Raw genomic sequence first — 19,485 nt, forward strand, 5'->3', positions numbered from 1 at the left:
ATTCTCGTTCGCAGCAAAAATTACTGTATGTTGTATTTCTGGGAATTTTTCTTTGATTAGCTCATTTATACTTTTTTATGTAATGTTGACATGATTGGGTGAAATTGTTTGATATGACACAAAATGACAAAATTTGTTTAGTTGTTATAACTGTCAAAAATTTTCAAATTATTATTATATCAATTTTTTGGTGTTCCAACAACGAGTGGTATAAAAATAATACCAATTCAAAAACGAAATAGATTGAAATTATTTCTCCCATTGTTCCAGAACCGAATCCCCGGGAAAAGATAAAATTCCCTCACATAAATTCAAATGGAAATGGTTGTCGCTGCACCATTTAAGACATGATTTGGCAGACATTCCCAACGATCTCCTCCCACAGAAAAGGACTAAAACCAGGATTGAATAATCCACGAGAGAATTGGTGAACATTTTGTGATTAGATCCGAAATAACATGAAGAGAAGTGAAAGAGGAAGGATAAGGAGAGAACTAGGTATTATTTATTCCCTTTTCATGGATTTTTGAGATTTGAATCGACGCGGGCCCAGACCGGCACGGAAACAGATCGCGCAGCCGAAAAAGTGGGAGACCAGGCTCGGGGAGGGACGCATAGAACTCGCTTGGAATCATTCCATCGTTATCCGCCGACGTAAATACGTAAACGTCCATACGCGCCGTGAAAGCCGTTTTTGTCGACCGCCGATTGACATCCACTTTTCACCGAGAACTGTCAAATTACAAGGATACGACAATGATCACAGTGATTGATGCTATTCTATGTTCAGGAACTCTGGACTCACTCGAGTGACTCCTCTGTGTTGTTTGTGACATATTAATCTGTGGTGCGGATTATCTTACCAGGAGGATTGTCGGTGGTCGAGTCCGCCGGTCGATCCTAATTTGTTTTCCTTTCGCACGTGGACTTACTGCAGGTCACAACGCTGGAACATTTAAGGCCCATCGTGGCTTCAATCAACACCCTCATCGGCAATTGTGAGAATATGGAGGCCACGTATTGCGTCGGAAACGATGTAGACGTTTGCAGAATGTTCGATCAGTATTTGTATAAGGTAGATACCCTCAATAAGTAGATTAGCGAGCCAAGAAATGAACCATGAGGAACTCCAAAAACCAACAATACATTATATGATCTTTTCCATCACATATAATTGAAACCAATTATATTATTATTTCCTCCATGACCCCTCAAAACATATTAATGGTATTAATAAAATGTTAAACAATTACCAAGAAAAAATTCGAAAAAAACACTTACTTGTCATATATGCACCGTTAGAAATCACAGAACTGTATATATAGGAATATATGATGAGATTTATCATGATGTTACTGTTGTCGGTTAGTTTATCTAGGTGGGGTGTTCTAATCTAGCGATCTCCTTGAAATTTGGAATGAACATTCGACTGCTTATTTTACATAAAAAAACTGAATTCCAGCCTAGTCAGATCTCGGTTTCGGAAATATTGGGATTTTTCCATGCCTCATTTCATTTTTTCTATGTTTATAAAATTTTGTAGACTGCTTGAAATTTTTATTGTTCGTTCACTGCAACATTTCAAATCGGTAGGATTTATTGTGATTAAAATATTAGTTTTTGTTTAGATATTCTGCCTAAATTTTCTATGCGATCGACAAGAAATCATACATTGAGGTGTTAGTCTTCATCTGTTCCCAAAATCCGAGGCAAAATCTCAACTGAGTCGGATCTTTTATTCCTGAAATATAAAATCTTTTCATTCCGATATTCGTTTTGAATTTTTCAATTCCAAAATCTCAACTAAGTCAGATCATTCATTACTGATATACCTTTAAAGTTTTTTTCCAATATTCGTTTCGAATTTTCGCTTTTCGTGAAAACTCGATCAACATGAAAATCTGCATTATTTTACATATAAATGCAAAATTTCATCTGGATCGAATGCGTGGAACTGAAATTATTAGGAAATTAAAATTCAGAACGGCCACGTTTATGAATCCGCTTGTCAGATTTTGCCGATTAACGAACCAAAAATTTGTAGGTTCTTCCGTTCAAGAGTAATCATGGTTACGGCCGGCCGAATGGCCGTCGCCACAAATTATCATCGTGACAAAATAAAAGAGCGTTTTGACTGGGGAACGTCCTCTCGAAAATAAGCTCTTATTTTCCCAACCTGGAAGCTGAAATGAAATCCAAAAATCCCATGGACCGCACAGATTCAAAAAAAAAATTATCTGTTTCCATCCAAGACTTAAAACCGAGCTTAAAACGGAGCATATCACAGAAGATCGGTGTCATAATCAGGGTCTTCCGTATGCTCTCGAATCTTCACGTTTTATTCACTCTATAAGAAGATTAGTGTTGAAGAGTATTCAGAGTGAGTTCAAGTTATGTCAATAAATTTCACTAAGAGCATTCCTTTTGGCTGAACCATAAGCAAGACTTAACTTGACAGGTCTCTGTGGGAATAAAAATTGTTACCGTAAACTGAGGCTATTTTGAAATAGTTTAAAGAGTTTTACTGCCGTTACTTTTTTTATTCCACAATAAACCGATGTGTGTTATCTGAACCAATTGATACCTTGGCAACATTTCTTGTAATGGACAACTCGTCCAAGTCAATCTTCAATACGAAAAAATATTACTTTGGGGTCAAAGTTACCCCACAGTCGAGCCCTCGGTGGAGTTCACTTTAACACTTCATATCCAAAAATTATTAATAATTCCCATCGTTGACTATCACATTCCGACGATTCTAGGTGCCCATGTTGCATTGTCTGCCAATCCAATTTTTCCAATTGAATCTTTTCCAACGTAATACCATCTACCCTCGCTTCTAACATAATCTACTTCATTTTCATTCACTGATAGCTCTTTTAATGTTTTCTTCACTCAAGTTTTCATACTGTCTGCATTTTTCTGTAGGTTGGCATCATTTTTTTGTTGACGTTGAAATTAAAGTCAAAAAACACGACAGAATGCCCAAATACGTTCAAACAACAATTATATGAACATAACCTAGAATTATCAGCCGTTGCTACCTACACAAGGGACCCTTAAAGGGGTGTGTCGAATGATATTCTTTCACTAGATTCAAAAGCGGGTTCACTAAAATTAAAAACTGATGACTTCATTCTTATCGATGGATTCTGAAATATCTGAGGCATGCCTATGTCGCAAGTTTCCATAATCAATACACAATATTAAAACCTCGATTAAAACTAATTTTGTGATATCATCTTCCATTTCAAACAAATTTTATATTCTTAATGACATTACGAACTTCTTTGCACACAGAATGCTATACCAAAAGTACTAAACAAAATGTGAACAATGTGAAAATAGTAAATTCATTGGAAGTTAAACATACAATTGAATACAATTAAAATACAATTTGCTGCCAGTCGATTCCTTCAAATTGGGAGATCTAAGAGTTGATGAAGAAATACAAAATACAAAACTGAGAAGCATCGTTTTTCTTTCAGGAAAAACAAATTTTTATACTATGGGTCTCTCTAAGTCTAAAATAAGTTACGACACTATCGTTAACACAATTATTTTGAAAGCAGCCTATTTAAAAGTCGATACAATGAATTCGGATGAGAAATGCATATTTTGAGTTACATCGACATATTCCCGATTCTTTTTTGACCTAATAGCACTACTGGATATCTGCATAACCTGCTTGAACAAGTTCATTCGATTATTGCATCGCTCAATCTTATGTTCAAATTTCTCGATGGATTGCATAATATACTGCAACTTTTTAACACCCTCTACACACTGCAGAGAGACTGCAAGTATTATGTCATGAACTATGTGCAAAGTAAAAGTGTTCCAACTCTGGGAAAAGGTAGAATTCTCATAGGAACGGTGCATTATTTTTAAGCGATGTCGAAATAAGAAAGTAGTATGTCGACATGTCACTTATCGATTTCAATTCCAAGAAAAATCTGCCTCAAGCAGCGGTAAACTGAGAGAATGGAATACTCAATAGCAGTTAAAATACTTCATCAAGTTGTGAATTCTTTTCTATAAAAGTTGTACCAGATGGATAATTACTCAATCTGCTACGATTTAAATTGGATTAGACCTATGGTATATCCATTTGAGGTTTGTGGGATATGAAAAGGAATTTTAATGTGAAACGCCGACTCAACATTTCTTAAGTCAACGTAATTATGTTACCGGAGATCATCGCCAAGGAGATACAAATATTTATAAGACATCATTTGGATTAGGACAAGAAAGTAGACTCTACAAAGAATGAAGTTATTCCAATTTCTGTTGGAAATTCTTTTAGTATTGGCCACCCCTCTAATCTGACTGGCATTACAAAATGGGATGGAGAATTCATTAACTGGATGAATAAGCTTTTAGGGTGGGATGTCAGAAGCAGAAGTTGAAAATTTATATAAAAACCTTTATATTACAAGAGTTCAGAAAATGTGTTTATCAAGTTGTAATGTTCAAATCCAGACACATAAAATCCACCAGATGAATCATGGTCAACATCAAAACATTTAATGATGCCATGGGGCAAAATACTACCCTCGATATTTTCAACAATTTCAATCATTCGATCAGGATTTTTTAGACAACAGATGGCACCTCATGATAACCTAATGATTGACTTCATTCTCATCCTCCTTGTGTTTTTCTTTAATGTAGAATGTGATCTCTTGGAAAAAAGGTTACTTATGTAAGTACCAAATACAAGCACTGATGTATGTTTAATTCAAAGTAATAAATATTTTATGAGGTACCTACTCATAACGAGTGAATCGAATAATGAATTCTTGAATCTCATGCTTACATTGTGAAACATCATAAAAATAATTGACTAACAGTGAAGGAACAAAATGAACAGTCTGGAGTTTTTTGAAGAGCCCAATACAATTCGATTAGATGAATTATTTATGAGAATCAACCCTGAGTGCTGAATTCAAATTTCATTTTTCTCATGAATGACTAAGAGAATGCAGTAAAAAGCATTATGTTAACTCTATCGTTGAAATTTACGAGCTACGTTGTTTAGATCTGATTGAAAATATATGGTATTTCTGAGAACTACCGGAGATCAACATGGTTCTGTTCTTGGTTCGTTTCTTTTCTCATTGTCGACACGATTCATAAATGCGATACGCATTATAAAAGTTGCATATTCCATTTGGCTTGATGTGGTATCAGCTTTATTTATTTGTACGGGAAATGAATTCTGGACGACAGATGTACCGCATTTCTGAGTTTTATTGGCTCACCGGGTATTACGACCGTTCCAGATTTGTCACGCTTTTTGAATTTTTAATTTGGACGGATTAAATTGAGACGAATTGTTTAATATGTTGCCCATTAAGATGGAAAAACTCATTCGGACTTTTTTATTGAAAAAGGTCAACAAAATTCACTACCATATTTATGAGTTAATAACACAAAACTAAGTATACACTCACCTCGACACTCACCGACAGAAAAACTCGGTCACCTAAATTTTGCTGAAGTTGGTTGTTCAAGAACTTTGGCAATTTTTCATATATTCCAATTGTTTCCACACCCAATTGAAGATGTCTTCTTTGGTATCAAAATAAACTCGAGAAAAGTTTTCCAAAAATGTTGATACCTTATTCGTACAGGGTGAAAAGAAAACTTTTATTTGTAGTCCAATTTCTTAACACCCTGTGGAATAGTTCGAGAAATTTTTTGAGTTTACGCTCAGTTCATTACAAATACCATCCTTTTCGTTATATTTCAGTTCTTATTTCACATTGATATCTTGATTTCTTCTGTAGATACACGTATTCTTCTACTAAAGGGTGTTTTTTTTTCGAGGTTTATAACTTTAAGTTGGCATTACTGTTCAAGATGGTGACCGATTTAACAGCTGCCAAGTGATTTATTCTCAGTTTGGTTTGGCAATTCATCGAATTCAGCCAAACGATCATCAAGTAATGCGTAGATTCGTCGAATGGGCCCAAAATGAGATTGCCGTTGTTCCCGATTTTCATGAGCGAAAATTGTTTAGCGATGAAGCGTACTTCTGGTTGAATGGCGACGTCAATAAACAAAACTGCCGCATTTGGAGTGAAGCTATTCCTCAAGTGTAAGTCGAAACACCGTTACATCCAGAAAAACTGACTGTTTGGTGCGCTTTATGGGCTAGTGGAATCATTGGTCCGTACTTCTTCAAAAACGATGATGGCCAGAACGTTACTGTCAATGGTGATCGGTATAGAGCCATGATTACTAACTTTTCCATTCCTGAATTGAACAACCATGATGTCCAGGAGCTGTGGTTCCAACAAGACGGCGCAACATGTCACACACCTCGTACCACAATCGATTTATTGAAAGACACGTTTGGTGAACGCCTAATTTCACGTTTTGGACCTGTGAATTGGCCTCCAAGATCTTGTGATTTAACACCGCTCGACTACTTTCTGTGGGGCTATGTAAAGTCATTGGTCTATGCGGATAAGCCACAAACCCTTGACCAGCCGTGGCGGTCATATGCCAGAAATCATATTTGAAATGTAATGCCACAAGATTATCTTGCGGATAAATGAAATTCATGTTAATCGAATAATCCATCGTTGTTTGATTGCAATTTAAAGTTCTATAGCTCTAAAAAAAAACACCCCTTACTACTACTACTACTACTACTACTAGTGTTCTACTATTAGTGTTCTTCAGTAGAATAAAAATATCCTCGAAAATATCCGTCCTATCGTTGGAATCAAGACTGAATCAACCTGTTTTTTATTTCTAGGTTTATGTGATAGCAATAAATTGAGATTAGTGAAGTATTTTCTTCGTATTATGATCTTCATTGAAAACTTCTAATTAGCTTTCCTTATTCGAAATACATATTCAATTCCTAGCTCAGTCCATATCCAACTAATTAATTGATTCTAAAATTGCGCAATTAAGAAAACAGTTCCCTCGGTATTTTCATTAAATCAATTAAGATTCAACGTCGATTTTAGATAGGAGTATCTGTTAATTTACAATTCTATCAGGAATTCTTGCAACTAAAATTTGCTTCAATTAAAATTAACTGTTTCAAAGAGCAATATAATATGTATTGGCATATATTCAGGGTTATTCGCTTGTTTATTTTGTTTTCGAACTGGTTGCAGTATAGTAATTGGATCCAACGAAATGAATTTTCCGGTCGATTTCTCGTTTCTATTTCGGAAAACTCGTTTCTATTCCGAAAACACGAAAACCATGATATGATGGTTTCGCTCCAGATTGAATATACAGGCTGGCCATTTGAATACGAAACAGACGAGATTACAGACGAAATAAAGTTTTTCGATAGAAATGCTCGGACAGGTCGATTTCTGTTTCGAGGGGGACAACTTAAGATGTAGGTTACGGATGCATAGCGCTTCAACCCTTGCTACTACAACCCTCACCCCCAAATTTTGAATAGGGAAGATGGGGTGAGTGATACCTCAATTTAAAGGTATTTTTATACTGATTTCAGCACAGTAATTGTTTTTTCATTTTATGCATTAGTTCTCGAAATATTCATGCGTTAGTTAGTTAGGAAGGAAGCCACAGTCATGGTTGTTTTGAAGCTCAAAATGTCGATTTTTCACAAAACACTACAAGTGCCATGAAAACACTACTTTATTTTCAAATACTTAGTTAAGAATATTTCGAGAACTAATGCATAAAATGAAAAAACAATTACTGTGCTGAAATCAGTATAAAAATACCTTTCAAATGAGGTATCACTCACCCCATCTTCCCTATTCAAAATTTGGGGGTGAGGGTTGTAGTAGCAAGGGTTGAAGCGCTATGCGTCCGTAACCTACATCTTAAGTTGTCCCCCTCGAAACAGAAATCGACCTGTCCGAGCATTTCTATCGAAAACCTTTATTTCGTCTGTAATCTCGTCTGTTTCGTTTTCAAATGGCCACCCTGTATATCACTTTTGTAATATAATGCAGTGTAGCTCAACGTGTGAACGTAATTCAATGAATAGTAAGTAATAATATAAGATAACAACTTGAAAAAAATCACGATTATGTTGATGACACTAACAAGAAGCAATTAAAATGTTTATAGGTCAACGAACCAGTATCACCTTATATTTTTATTTCGTAATTAGTGTAGGTAATATTTAACTTTAGGTTTATGATGGAGTTATATCTCTTATGAAATCTTAATGCGCTAGAAAAACGTCATTAATGATGATCTCCTAGTGTTATCCGAATTTTTCAGGTATCCAACTATTTTTCCTAAATCCAATTTTTCAAATTTAACAATTTCATAGAAGACCATCATACATTCGAATAGTTTCACCTTTACATATCTCTTAAAAAAAATATTCTTCAGAATTGATTTTGGAATTCTTCCATCCTTTTTATTCTGGCCTTCAATAAAATGGATCGAATTCTCAAATTCGATTATTGATCATTTTTCAATCAATATTCAGATTCTTCAAATATCAAAGCAAAAATTGTGAAAATTTCTGATGGTTTAAATTTTTTTCTTCGACTAGTTCAAAAATTTATAAGACTGATGAGAAAAATCATTTTTTCTCGTGTTGAAAATCTTTTTTCTAAAAGATAATGTGAAATATTGATTGGATATTTGAATGATACCAATATATTATGTTGAATGTTGTAGAATATTGCAGACTTCCAGCAAATAAAGGTAGTATTGTCTTTGGTCGTTGATTGAAGTATTAGTAATAGTTCAATCAACTATATGAGAAAATCTCCTTCATTAACAATTATCATGAATTTCATTACTTGATATTTTAAGTTTACCCGCATAAACCATTTAAATTCAATGTTTGGAGTAGAATTTCCCATTGTGGGGCATGTTGATTATTTATTGTAACATAGAATAGAATTTTATCTCCAACTTAGAATTGTCACACTTTACTTATTCATATCTCTATCATATGAAGAAGGGCCTTCATTATGCAGATCCAAAAGATATTTTATTCAATTCACACAATACTTAAATACCTAATGAACATCACAATTGACAATTCTAACGAATACAATTTTACAGAATTTTTGAATCCATCAAGTCTAGCACTTTAGGTTAAAATATAGCATCCACTTTCTTATTCTGCTTTTAGCCTTCGAAATTCATAGATAAGGTTCTCAAACTTGGAGAATCGAATTCCATCAAAATTTTCTTCAAAAACCTCTTTAAATGGCATAAGTATTTTTCTTTTGTTTTTGGCATTCTACAGATTCAAAAACGTTTAATCTAACGATTCCAAAGGAGATAAAAACAAAACACCAGGTGGAAAACTATAATAGTGGGAACAGAAATCGTCAAAAAAACCTCAACATCTCATTACCCCAATCAATTTGTCAAGTTTCAGGTTTCCAATAAAAAAAACTGAAGAAAAATAAATAATACTCTGCTACTGAGACATTAAATGCAAGAGAGTGCTGAAATAAGCTCTCACAAACCGCATCAACTTCTTGATTGAAAAATCCGAAGGATGAAAGACAAAATGAGTGAAGAAAACGATATATCCAAAGTGACGAATTTACGGTTCCTCCTAATTAGATTTGCTGCGAAATTTCAAAGGCGGCTTTAAAAAATTCGAAAGTAACGAACGAAAAATGAAAAAACTGCACGTCGAGTCAGCCATTATTTAAAATATATTATTCCTTTAGTAGTAAATAATGAATCTCGTAAAGTTTGTATAAGGGGTTTTTGAAATGAGCTTATTTATAATTTACTTTCTTATAATGTGCCTTGGAACTCCTCGAGAACTGGTTTGGCCGGTTGCAGATGTTCGGGCAATATTTCAAGTTGAGAGTGAATGCAGGGCCGTAACTTTATATCAAGGGAAAAGCCTTTTATACTTAATACTTTAAATTTGTATCGAATTCTCAGTTTTTCAATTAATTGGACGAAATAAAATCAATTTCAGTGGAACGAAAGCCTTATTACTCAAAACTCTATGTTTTCCAAAACAAAACAACTGAAACTCTGATAATTGAGGCCTTTTGTTGTCCCATATGAATGTGAGACTTAACAATAAATGGTATTATTATTATTCTTTAAAATTACGGCAAGAGGTTTTCATGAATAAAATTCTGTAATTTATTGAAGAAAAATCATAGAAATCAATCAAGTAAAGCACGAATAAGAACCTTTTGTGCATTTGGAAATAGAATGGATTGAAAGGAGATTTGGTCATACATCAAACTATCAAACTGACATTTTAGTCAAATATACTCCTCTGAATGAGTATCAATTTTTACGAATTTTGAAGGTTAGTCAATTTGAAGTGATACAAAAAGGCAAGATTGATGTTTTGGACACAGAACTTGAACGAACTTTTCAGAAAAATCTGATTTGTCTTACTTATCGTTTGAAGACTATTCAGTTCCTCAAAAAAAATAATTTTAGCCTTCGCTTCAAGGCTTCAAGTTTATATTCTATCGAATCGGTATTTTTTAGTTTAATTTTCGATGTTTTTTCTGCCAACCCTCGTAGGCAACTGTGAAACATGGCTTGTTCGATTGCTGGGAAAACAAAAGTTCAGATTTATGAGAGTTTTTAATGGAAATCATTGTATTCAAGGTGTTTCTAAATTGAAGATAAAATGAAAAATGAGAGATACCTTGGATGAATTCGAGAAGGTAGGAGTGTTTTTTATAGTCCTACTTTCTTGTGATGATTATACCATTTAACGAATCTTCATTAATCTTCGCTGAAGATTGGGTAAATGAGTACCAAAATTTTAAATTTATTCATCACAGCTGACTAACTGGCTCTTTATAATGATTTGGATTTTCCTGAGGATTACTAGAGAATCGATAGAAGATACGAAAAAAACAACTAAAAAACCAAAAAGTGGACCAAAGCTTCTATTCTACATTTTTCTAAACTACCAGTGGTCCACCAAAAAATATTTTTTTAGGAAAGAAGCATGCACTTTTCCATAAAATATAACACCCTGTAAGTAAATTTGCATTCAAAATTACCTTATCGCATGATGAAAACTCCAAATTGGAACACCTATGCCAAATTTAAGTTGTGAACCTTGTGAAGGGAAGGTGCTATGAGAAAAAAAAAACTTGAAAAAAACAAAAATTTCAACACCCTGCATCTCGAAAACAAAGCGTTTGCAGGCACATGTTTATGGGACTTTTTTTCTTGAAATGATCCGAGGAATCTATCATTTTCAATAGTATCTGCAATTTAGGAACACCCTGTATTTAAGATGAATACGTATCGACTGATACGCCAAACGTAGATGTTATGAACTAAAGAATTATATAGGGAAAAGCTGTTTTATTTTTTAATTGCAAATTATCAGTATTCCATGAGTTTTCAACAACCAAAAAGTGAATGATTAAGGAAGACAGTAAAAAAATATATCAACTAACAATCAACAAAATCACTGAACTTATTATATAACAACGAGATGTTATTATTATTAAAAATGTATTGAATATTTATGTTTCATTGGGGTAACCAGAGATTATAACAAAATACCCTGGGAAATTTTTTTGATATTAATATCAGCGTCTTGGGTCCTGCCCTGTGCACCCCAGACCCTAGACTACAACATGACTTGGGCCTAAGAATGAAGAATCAACCTCTTAGCTTCGTTTTAATCGTAGACACTCTTGAAAAACTAATTTTACATGCGTTGTTATTAAATAACTTTAATAACTTCAGCCATAAAAACCTGATAACTCACTATGTTTTATGGACCCCTATTAGGGTATAATGTGTTAATGTAGCTTATTGAAAACTGTGAGAACTCTTTTCATATGGCAGTCTCGAATCTTTCCCATTAACATGTACTTTAATACAATCTTTTCCATAAGAATGAGGTTGAAGCACTCCTAATTGCACTGCAATTTCTTCAAGATGCATTATTTTCAGTTAATAATCGTTTATTTCAGTGATATTCGAGTATTTATTATATCGCGAATTGTAATGTTGTTTTGTTGTTCCATTCTGGTGGATATCTTATGTTCGATTGAAAGAAATAATCTTTTCAGGTTATGTAAATGTTACATATGTATATTTCTTGAAATATCCGATGCGTAAACAAATCAACTGTCTACACGGAAATTGGCGATATTCTCACGCACCTGCTCCTGCTGACTTCAACATTTTCCAATAATAGACGTTTGAAATCTTTGGAATGGTAAAAATAAGACTTAACCTCTCTGAAATTTATACAAATCTCATAATTTTTTACTACACTTAGGCACTATACCAAATTTGTTAATCTGCCTAGGATTTAAAAAAAAATTAAATATGAAAAACATGTACATGAAAGTAATAGGTATAACTTTTCAGTCTTTCAGTATACAGAGTGCTTCCAAATTAGACTTGAACATTGAAGGAGGTGTCATTTGCTGTCGATTGAGCCATATTTATTGATAACCGAAAAATAAGAGTTTCCGAGATATTTGAGTACTTGTGTTTTTTTTACTTCATTTTTCGTCAATTATTTCTTCGTTGACCAAATTTGATTTGAATTCTGGATTATTTTCATCAGAAAAAGATATGATATGTATAAAAAAAGCAAAAGTTTGCTGTTGAATAAAAACTAGTATGATTTGAAAGTTGGTACATATATGAAGAGAAGAATAGTGTATTTATATTCTAAATTCGCCTGCAACTTTCGAATTCCATAATTTATGTATAAGTTTTTGTTAGAATGCTGGCACTAGTTTTGTTTCAGCAGATTATGATTTGAAATGGGAAATTAGCAAACAATGAAAAGTGATGAAATAAATATTTTTTCTCCAATTCTGTGGTTATTCCGTTCATTCTTCCACATCTTGTAGAACAAAATCGTGCGAGAATATATCAGAAACGCACAGTTTTCATGGTTATATTTTATTATTCTATGTTGGCACTCCAAACTTTCCGCCACGGCTTTATCTGTCAATTCATCAATTTGCCTTAAAGAAGTCAGTTCTGCCAACCAATATTTTTCAATGCAAAAATCACTAAATTATATTTATGGAAATATTTCATTAATTTCAATGAAAATGCAATGAATTAGAGAAAATAATGTATAATACTCGTACAGAAGGCTCATTCTACCACTCGTTCATTCCAAAACTCGCCACTTCGTGGCTCGTTTTTGAATTTTGAACTCGTGGAAGAATATCAATGCCTTCTGCACTTGTATTATAAATAACTATTATTGCAATTAAACACAAAATATCAGAAGAAACTGTATTTATAAGTTTTATTTCAAATAACCTCTACCATTCCTTATACAAGCACGTGCCCTCTTTTTTATTTCTTTAGTTGTTACTTTCCGCCTGAAAATTCTAAATCTTCTCGCTGCTTCTAACGGTGTTAGATCAGGACTAATCCAAACTTATAATCAAATTTGGTCAACGTAGAAAAAATTAACGAAAAATTAGGTAAGAGGAGAAAGCTCAAAAATCACAGAGATATCTCGTAAACTGTTGATTTTTAGTTATCACTAAATGTGGCTCAAACGATAGCAAAGAAGTCATACTAACAAGTCCTCCATGGACAAGGTGTTTAAGCTTGAAATTACCTATTCGGTAAAAACATTGGAGAGCTCAACTGTAATAGAGGGTTGCGTCAATGGTGGAACACCTGTATATCTGAACTGAAAAAAAAAAATATAAAAGAAAAGATAACACTTGACTGTACGTTTCACAATATTCAATAAATATATATAAAATCTTATTGACTTAAAACTCAGTTTTGAAAATGAACAAAACCCAAAACATGCATGTCAACAAGATTTTATATATTTTATTGAACATTGTGGAACTTATAGTCAAGTATTCCATTTCTTTCCTTTTATCAATATTGAAATTACGTTTCACCAAGTGATAAGCGAGGAATCAATTCCGATGAAACTGATAAGATTTTTTGTTGGTGTTATAAAATAGAACGATAAAATAAACCTCATATTTTGAAATATAAATATGAACCTTGTGTAATAAATTCCACATAAAGCCGATATAACGTCACAGAAATCTTCAAGGGAGCTGAATACTTCAATCTTCCACATGAACGAAGAAAATCGCAAAATCTTCTCACAGCATTTCAGTTGAACATAAACTCGAACAAGCGAAAGAATTTCAAAAGCTCTCTTAGATGAAACGAATTTCAAACAAGAAGATGTACGTTCCTACACTGTCTCCCGATGGAAAGAGAGAGATTTTCACCTGTATTTTCTCATGGTGACTCCTCCCATCTCCGCCTCCCTTCTACCCTCAAACCTCCTCGTTCTCTCCGGGGGATATGGATTTTCATTATCGTTTGAGTATTTGTGTTAGTTGGAAGTTTCGACACTTCTTAATTGAGTTGTTAAAGTTTCCTAATTGTCAAGACTTCGAATCTTGGAATATAACTTTGCCAATTGAAAAGACAACTTTTATGTGTGTTTCCTACGAATCTCAACAATGAGTTGGGAAAATAATTGTATTGATGTTTCTGGAGGAAGGTTACTAAGATTCAAAGAAAATACTTCGTGTCATTTACTAAAAAGGGTTTTTAATAAGAGGTTTCATTTTGATATTAAAAAATTACGAGTATATTTTGAGAAAAATCAATGGATCAATTGTAGAGAGGAAGTTATGAAAAATAGTATCATCTACATGGCCGCCACGGCTACAGTTGCAACACCATATCCTTTTCATGGAATTTTTCATGACCAATTCGCACAATTGCGACTATACAGGGTGGCCATTTGGAAACGAAACAGACGAGATTACAGACGAAATAAAGTTTTTCGATAGAAATGCTCGGACAGGTCGATTTCTGTTTCGAGGGGGACAACTTAAGATGTAGGTTACGGACGCATAGCGCTTCAACCCTTGCTACTACAACCCTCACCCCCAAATTTTGAATAGGGAAGATGGGGTGAGTGATACCTCATTTGAAAGGTATTTTTATACTGATTTCAGCACAGTAATTGTTTTTTCATTTTATGCATTCGTTCTCGAAATATTCTTAACTAAGTATTTGAAAATGAAGTGGTGTTTTCATGGCACTTGTAGTGTTTTGTGAAAAATCGACATTTCAAAACAACCATGACTGTGGCTTCCTTCCTAACTAACTAACGCATGAATATTTCGAGAACTAATGCATAAAATGAAAAAACAATTACTGTGCTGAAATCAGTATAAAAATACCTTTAAATTGAGGTATCACTCACCCCATCTTCCCTATTCAAAAATTGGGGGTGGGGGTTGTAGCAGCAAGGGTTGAAGCGCTATGCGTCCGTAACCTACATCTTAAGTTGTCCCCCTCGAAACAGAAATCGACCTGTCCGAGCATTTCTATCGAAAAACTTTATTTCGTCTGTAATCTCGTCTGTTTCGTTTTCAAATGGCCACCCTGTATATGACCTCGATATGACCACTACCCAAAAGTGCTTTGGTTTTGCGAACTGTGAATACAAAAACGTCATCATTTTTGTAGTAAATTTTAACAATTTCCGTTGTTGAATCGTGTATCGTTTCATTTTTGATAATTACGTAGTTTTCTCTTGCCAAATGTCAAAAAATGACAGCCCAAATAGAGTGCTACTCAAATCAAACCTCTTATTGAAAAACTCTTAAGAACGCGAGATTTTGAACTTTGGGCATACTGCGCTTTGCCTTTGTGACGTAGAGCAGACATCTGGATGGTCTGAATTTTGTTTGGAACTAACTACGTCCTGATCGAAGAGATTCATCAAATTTCATCAATATCTGATGTTCACAATGATTCCAAATGCATTTTGCGAGAAAAAAAAAATTTGAAAATGTTTTCATCCCAAAAGTGATCACAGAGCTTCCCTCTTGGATGAAAAATTTCTTTTATGATGTTTATCTGGAGAGTCCTATTTGGTGAATAGGGTATTCCTAAAAAAAATGTTCTTCACAACATTATGAACTATAGCGAATATAACTTTGTTTTGACTTGTAGTTTTTATACCTAGGTATTTTTGTATCAGAATGGGCAATTCTCAGAAGCGGTTCTTTAATTAATAGATACTGAGAGCTCTACAATGGAATAACTCATTATTGTATCCTGGAAATAAAAAGTTATGTTGTACATTCTGATGTATAGATAATGCACCCTGTAGTTCATAAATTACGAGCATTAGAACATATGTTTATAAGTGCTTCACTGATATCGAACCTTATCAATTAGATGCACATCGTGTATTCTTGACAAAATGTGGTAATGCAATGAAACAAAAACTAACCTATTTCAAACAAGAGTCTATCATTCAGAAATATTAGTCATGTAATTGTTAACATTAAGTTACCTCATGTTTATGATTTGAAAGATTGGCAAATATTTACTTTCCAGCAATATTGTGAAAGAGTGTATGGGATTAAATAAATGGTACACTTTTGCTTTGTAGTTTACATCTTTCTGTAAAAACTATCTTAGATCTCGTAATCGTATTTATATTTAAAGATTCAAACATTGCCTGAGGCTCGAATAGTATATTATTCAACGAGCGTTAATGTAGGTCATAACTCACGCAGATGAAGTTTGCTTCATCAAGTGAGTTATGACCATTACCGCAAGTTGAATACTATACTTTATCCACGACTATAACAAGTAATACCAAAATACAAGAATAGAGAAAGAACTTTATTGAAAATCCCCAAAAGTTTCCTATAAACTTCAAAATTATCACAGTTACAGTCCTCCCCTCAATAACAATAATGGAATGTTCCATTTCAGCCAACAGAATAGAAGCACAGAAGTATAGAAGCACAGAGCCATGTTTTCCGATATATTATAGTGAGTTATAGCAGTGAGTTATTATAACTCACGTAGTTTGGTCATAGATACTATTAATTGCTCAAAAGCAGTTGAATAATGAATATATAATTCAATAGGAGTAGATAAAAGTTCTTTTGTCAAAAATCGAATATAAATTCATCAGTTTCCATTTTATCCATGTCACAGAATTTCAGTGTGCCTCCTTTTACTCGGAATAAATAAACTAGGAAATATACCATGAAACGGAACAGAAATTCCTCACGATATACTCATTTTTGGTCGAAAGTCATCATCGTGAATATATTTTAATAATTTGAATTGGCAATTTGCATGTTACTTATGAAACATTCATCACGCGATCAAGCTATAAATAGAATTATATTATTGTTCATCTGATCTCCATAAAAACAGAGTTCGAGTCGAATTCTATCATTAAAAGTTCTCTTGTGATTCCTAGGAAGAAATTAAAATTGGTTATCGATTACGCTTTCAGTCACGAGCATTATTAGATATTGATCATTGCAGAAGGCAAAGCAGGTGCTGTAAAATTACATTGGAAAGAAATAATCATTGTATCGTACCTACCTCATGGAATATCTCATCAAGGAAAATCAATACTAAATATCATGCTGCGTGGTTTGAACCAACGGTTGTCCATTTCGAATTTCAAATAAAATAGTCAAAAGGAGAAACTATTTGGTCTTAGACTTTATGAGAATTATATTCAGTAGATATCATTCGACATTACATGTTTTTCATTATATATATTGTTATCGATAACGTAAAGTGATTTTTTCAAAATTTAAATCTTTTCATTTCAACCTTCAGATCCATCCTTTTCACCTTCGGTTCACTCGATTTAACTGACACCGTGAAGTTGGCTGTCAACTAGCGGCTAGCAGAATTACCGGTTATAGGATGGTCATGAGAATAAAAGAATTAAGTTATCAGATAAATATCAGAAAACTGTATCATGGAGAGAGATCTCCTGTTACAAGCATGTACAGATCAAGGAGTATTCTGTATGAGCTCATTATATAAGAAAATTTTATGACAATTCCATGATCCGCATTGTTCATTCAACTAGACCTGCTCAACCATATAATTAACCTATAAGAAACTCACCGTATCACAATTTATCGTTTGTTACATTTGTAACCGTAAATCATTACATATTACCAGTAACTGCAGTGACAAATAATCCTATTACTTATTGGCTCGTGAATTGTATATTTTTGCTAATAGCAATTTTCTCGTGTTGCTCTCACTGTTCAATAGTTTGCAGCTGTAGGTTAGTTAGAACTGTATTCATAAGTTCATTTGTAATTGTAAAACCACTAGTTACGACGCTTCAGTTATCTGCTTTACGTAGAATCAAATGAAAAATAGTTGGCTGACATTGTTCATGTCCTTAGGATCTCTTAAGTTAACGTGGATAAGTGTTTATATACAAGAAGTTAAGAGCCTACTAAGTAGTTTGAAATATATTTTTGAAATATCCTTCAATGACCTCAAAATCTTCAAGGTTGAGGTAAAATATATTGTATATTTGAACTACTATTACTGCTTTTTATATTGAATGTCTATTATCTGTTGAGAATTCTTTGGACACTGTAATTCATTCTTTGGACACTGTTATTCATTAATATTAATGTTGCCTACCTTTCATTTGTGTATTTCTTTTTTTTTGTCTTATTTACTTATCTCGAAACAAGTGTTCAACACTTTTCGATAGTTTGAGTTTATTCAATCTATGATGGTATAAAAATGTATTTTTTCTCTTTACAAATGAATAAACGTTATTATTATTATTGAATAGATCTAAAGATCTGTCTATCTTCTGGATTGACAATTTGATTAAGTACAACTGAAACAAAGAGTAGGAACTACATTATAAGTCTGGACAATCCATCTCTATTTAAACGTGTATCTAAGTTTAAATGTATTGTTTAATTTTAAATACTTTTGACATTTTTATTCAGGGATGAAATGAAGATCCATTTAACTAACAGAAATTTGCATTTCGTTCTATATTCACTTGTATATTTGTCCATATTATAATCATATTAAAACTTTCACGAATATTTCGATGCAAATTAACACAAAATAAGAAAATAAAGAAAACGTATATTATGCTATATCATTTTTCGAAAAGGTATTCAATTATCTATCTACAAGATCTTTATGTTTACTTTCATCTTAAGATGATGTCCCATAACCTAGTTTAGTGTCCTCATATGGAAGTTAACCATGTGATCGACTGTATTAACAGTAATTTTTACAACTCGACCTAGTAAAATTTCATTCGAGAATCGGTTACACAAATTTCAGAAGACCTTTGTAATGTTCAGTAACACTCGAAAGGAATGTGAAAGATGTATATGGCATTGGCATTTGTATATAGATATTCTTGTTCCTTGATTGTTATTATAATAACAAGAGACTTTTAAACCAGTTTCGGTGGAATATTGTTTATTCTTGAGGCCAGGGACGCATCTAGGTATCAGAATTCATTTTCCATGAAAAAGTTCTATCAATTTTATTATCAAACAAAATTGATTCATTGACCTACTTCACTCGATTTCCAGTTGCAATTCTTCCAACAATCGTTACTTCGATAATAATTGATAGTTCAACTCGTTAAAGGTTTCCAAAAGAAAATTCTGAAAGTTGTTCCACTTTTTATCCCATTTTTACCTAATATAGATGTGAATGCACAATTTATTTGATTTGATCTTTCAT

General features: G+C 33.2%; 1 protein-coding gene across 2 annotated transcripts in view; it reads left to right on the plus strand.

Moving 5' to 3' along the window:
• Window positions 1-626: 626 nt before the first annotated feature.
• LOC123679792 (TOX high mobility group box family member 4-A-like) overlaps window positions 627-19,485 on the plus strand; it is a 148,026-nt gene continuing 129,167 nt past the window's right edge. The window contains exon 1 of one of the 2 annotated variants that reach the window (XM_045617275.1): window positions 627-1,075. In XM_045617275.1, coding sequence (XP_045473231.1) covers window positions 1,007-1,075 — 69 coding nt within the window. In that variant the 5' untranslated portion in view covers window positions 627-1,006. The remainder of the gene's footprint in view (window positions 1,076-19,485) is intronic. The other variant, XM_045617276.1, reaches the window with a different exon arrangement.

Source organism: Harmonia axyridis, chromosome 5, assembly GCF_914767665.1.
Source record: "Harmonia axyridis chromosome 5, icHarAxyr1.1, whole genome shotgun sequence".
NCBI lineage: Eukaryota > Metazoa > Arthropoda > Insecta > Coleoptera > Coccinellidae > Harmonia > Harmonia axyridis.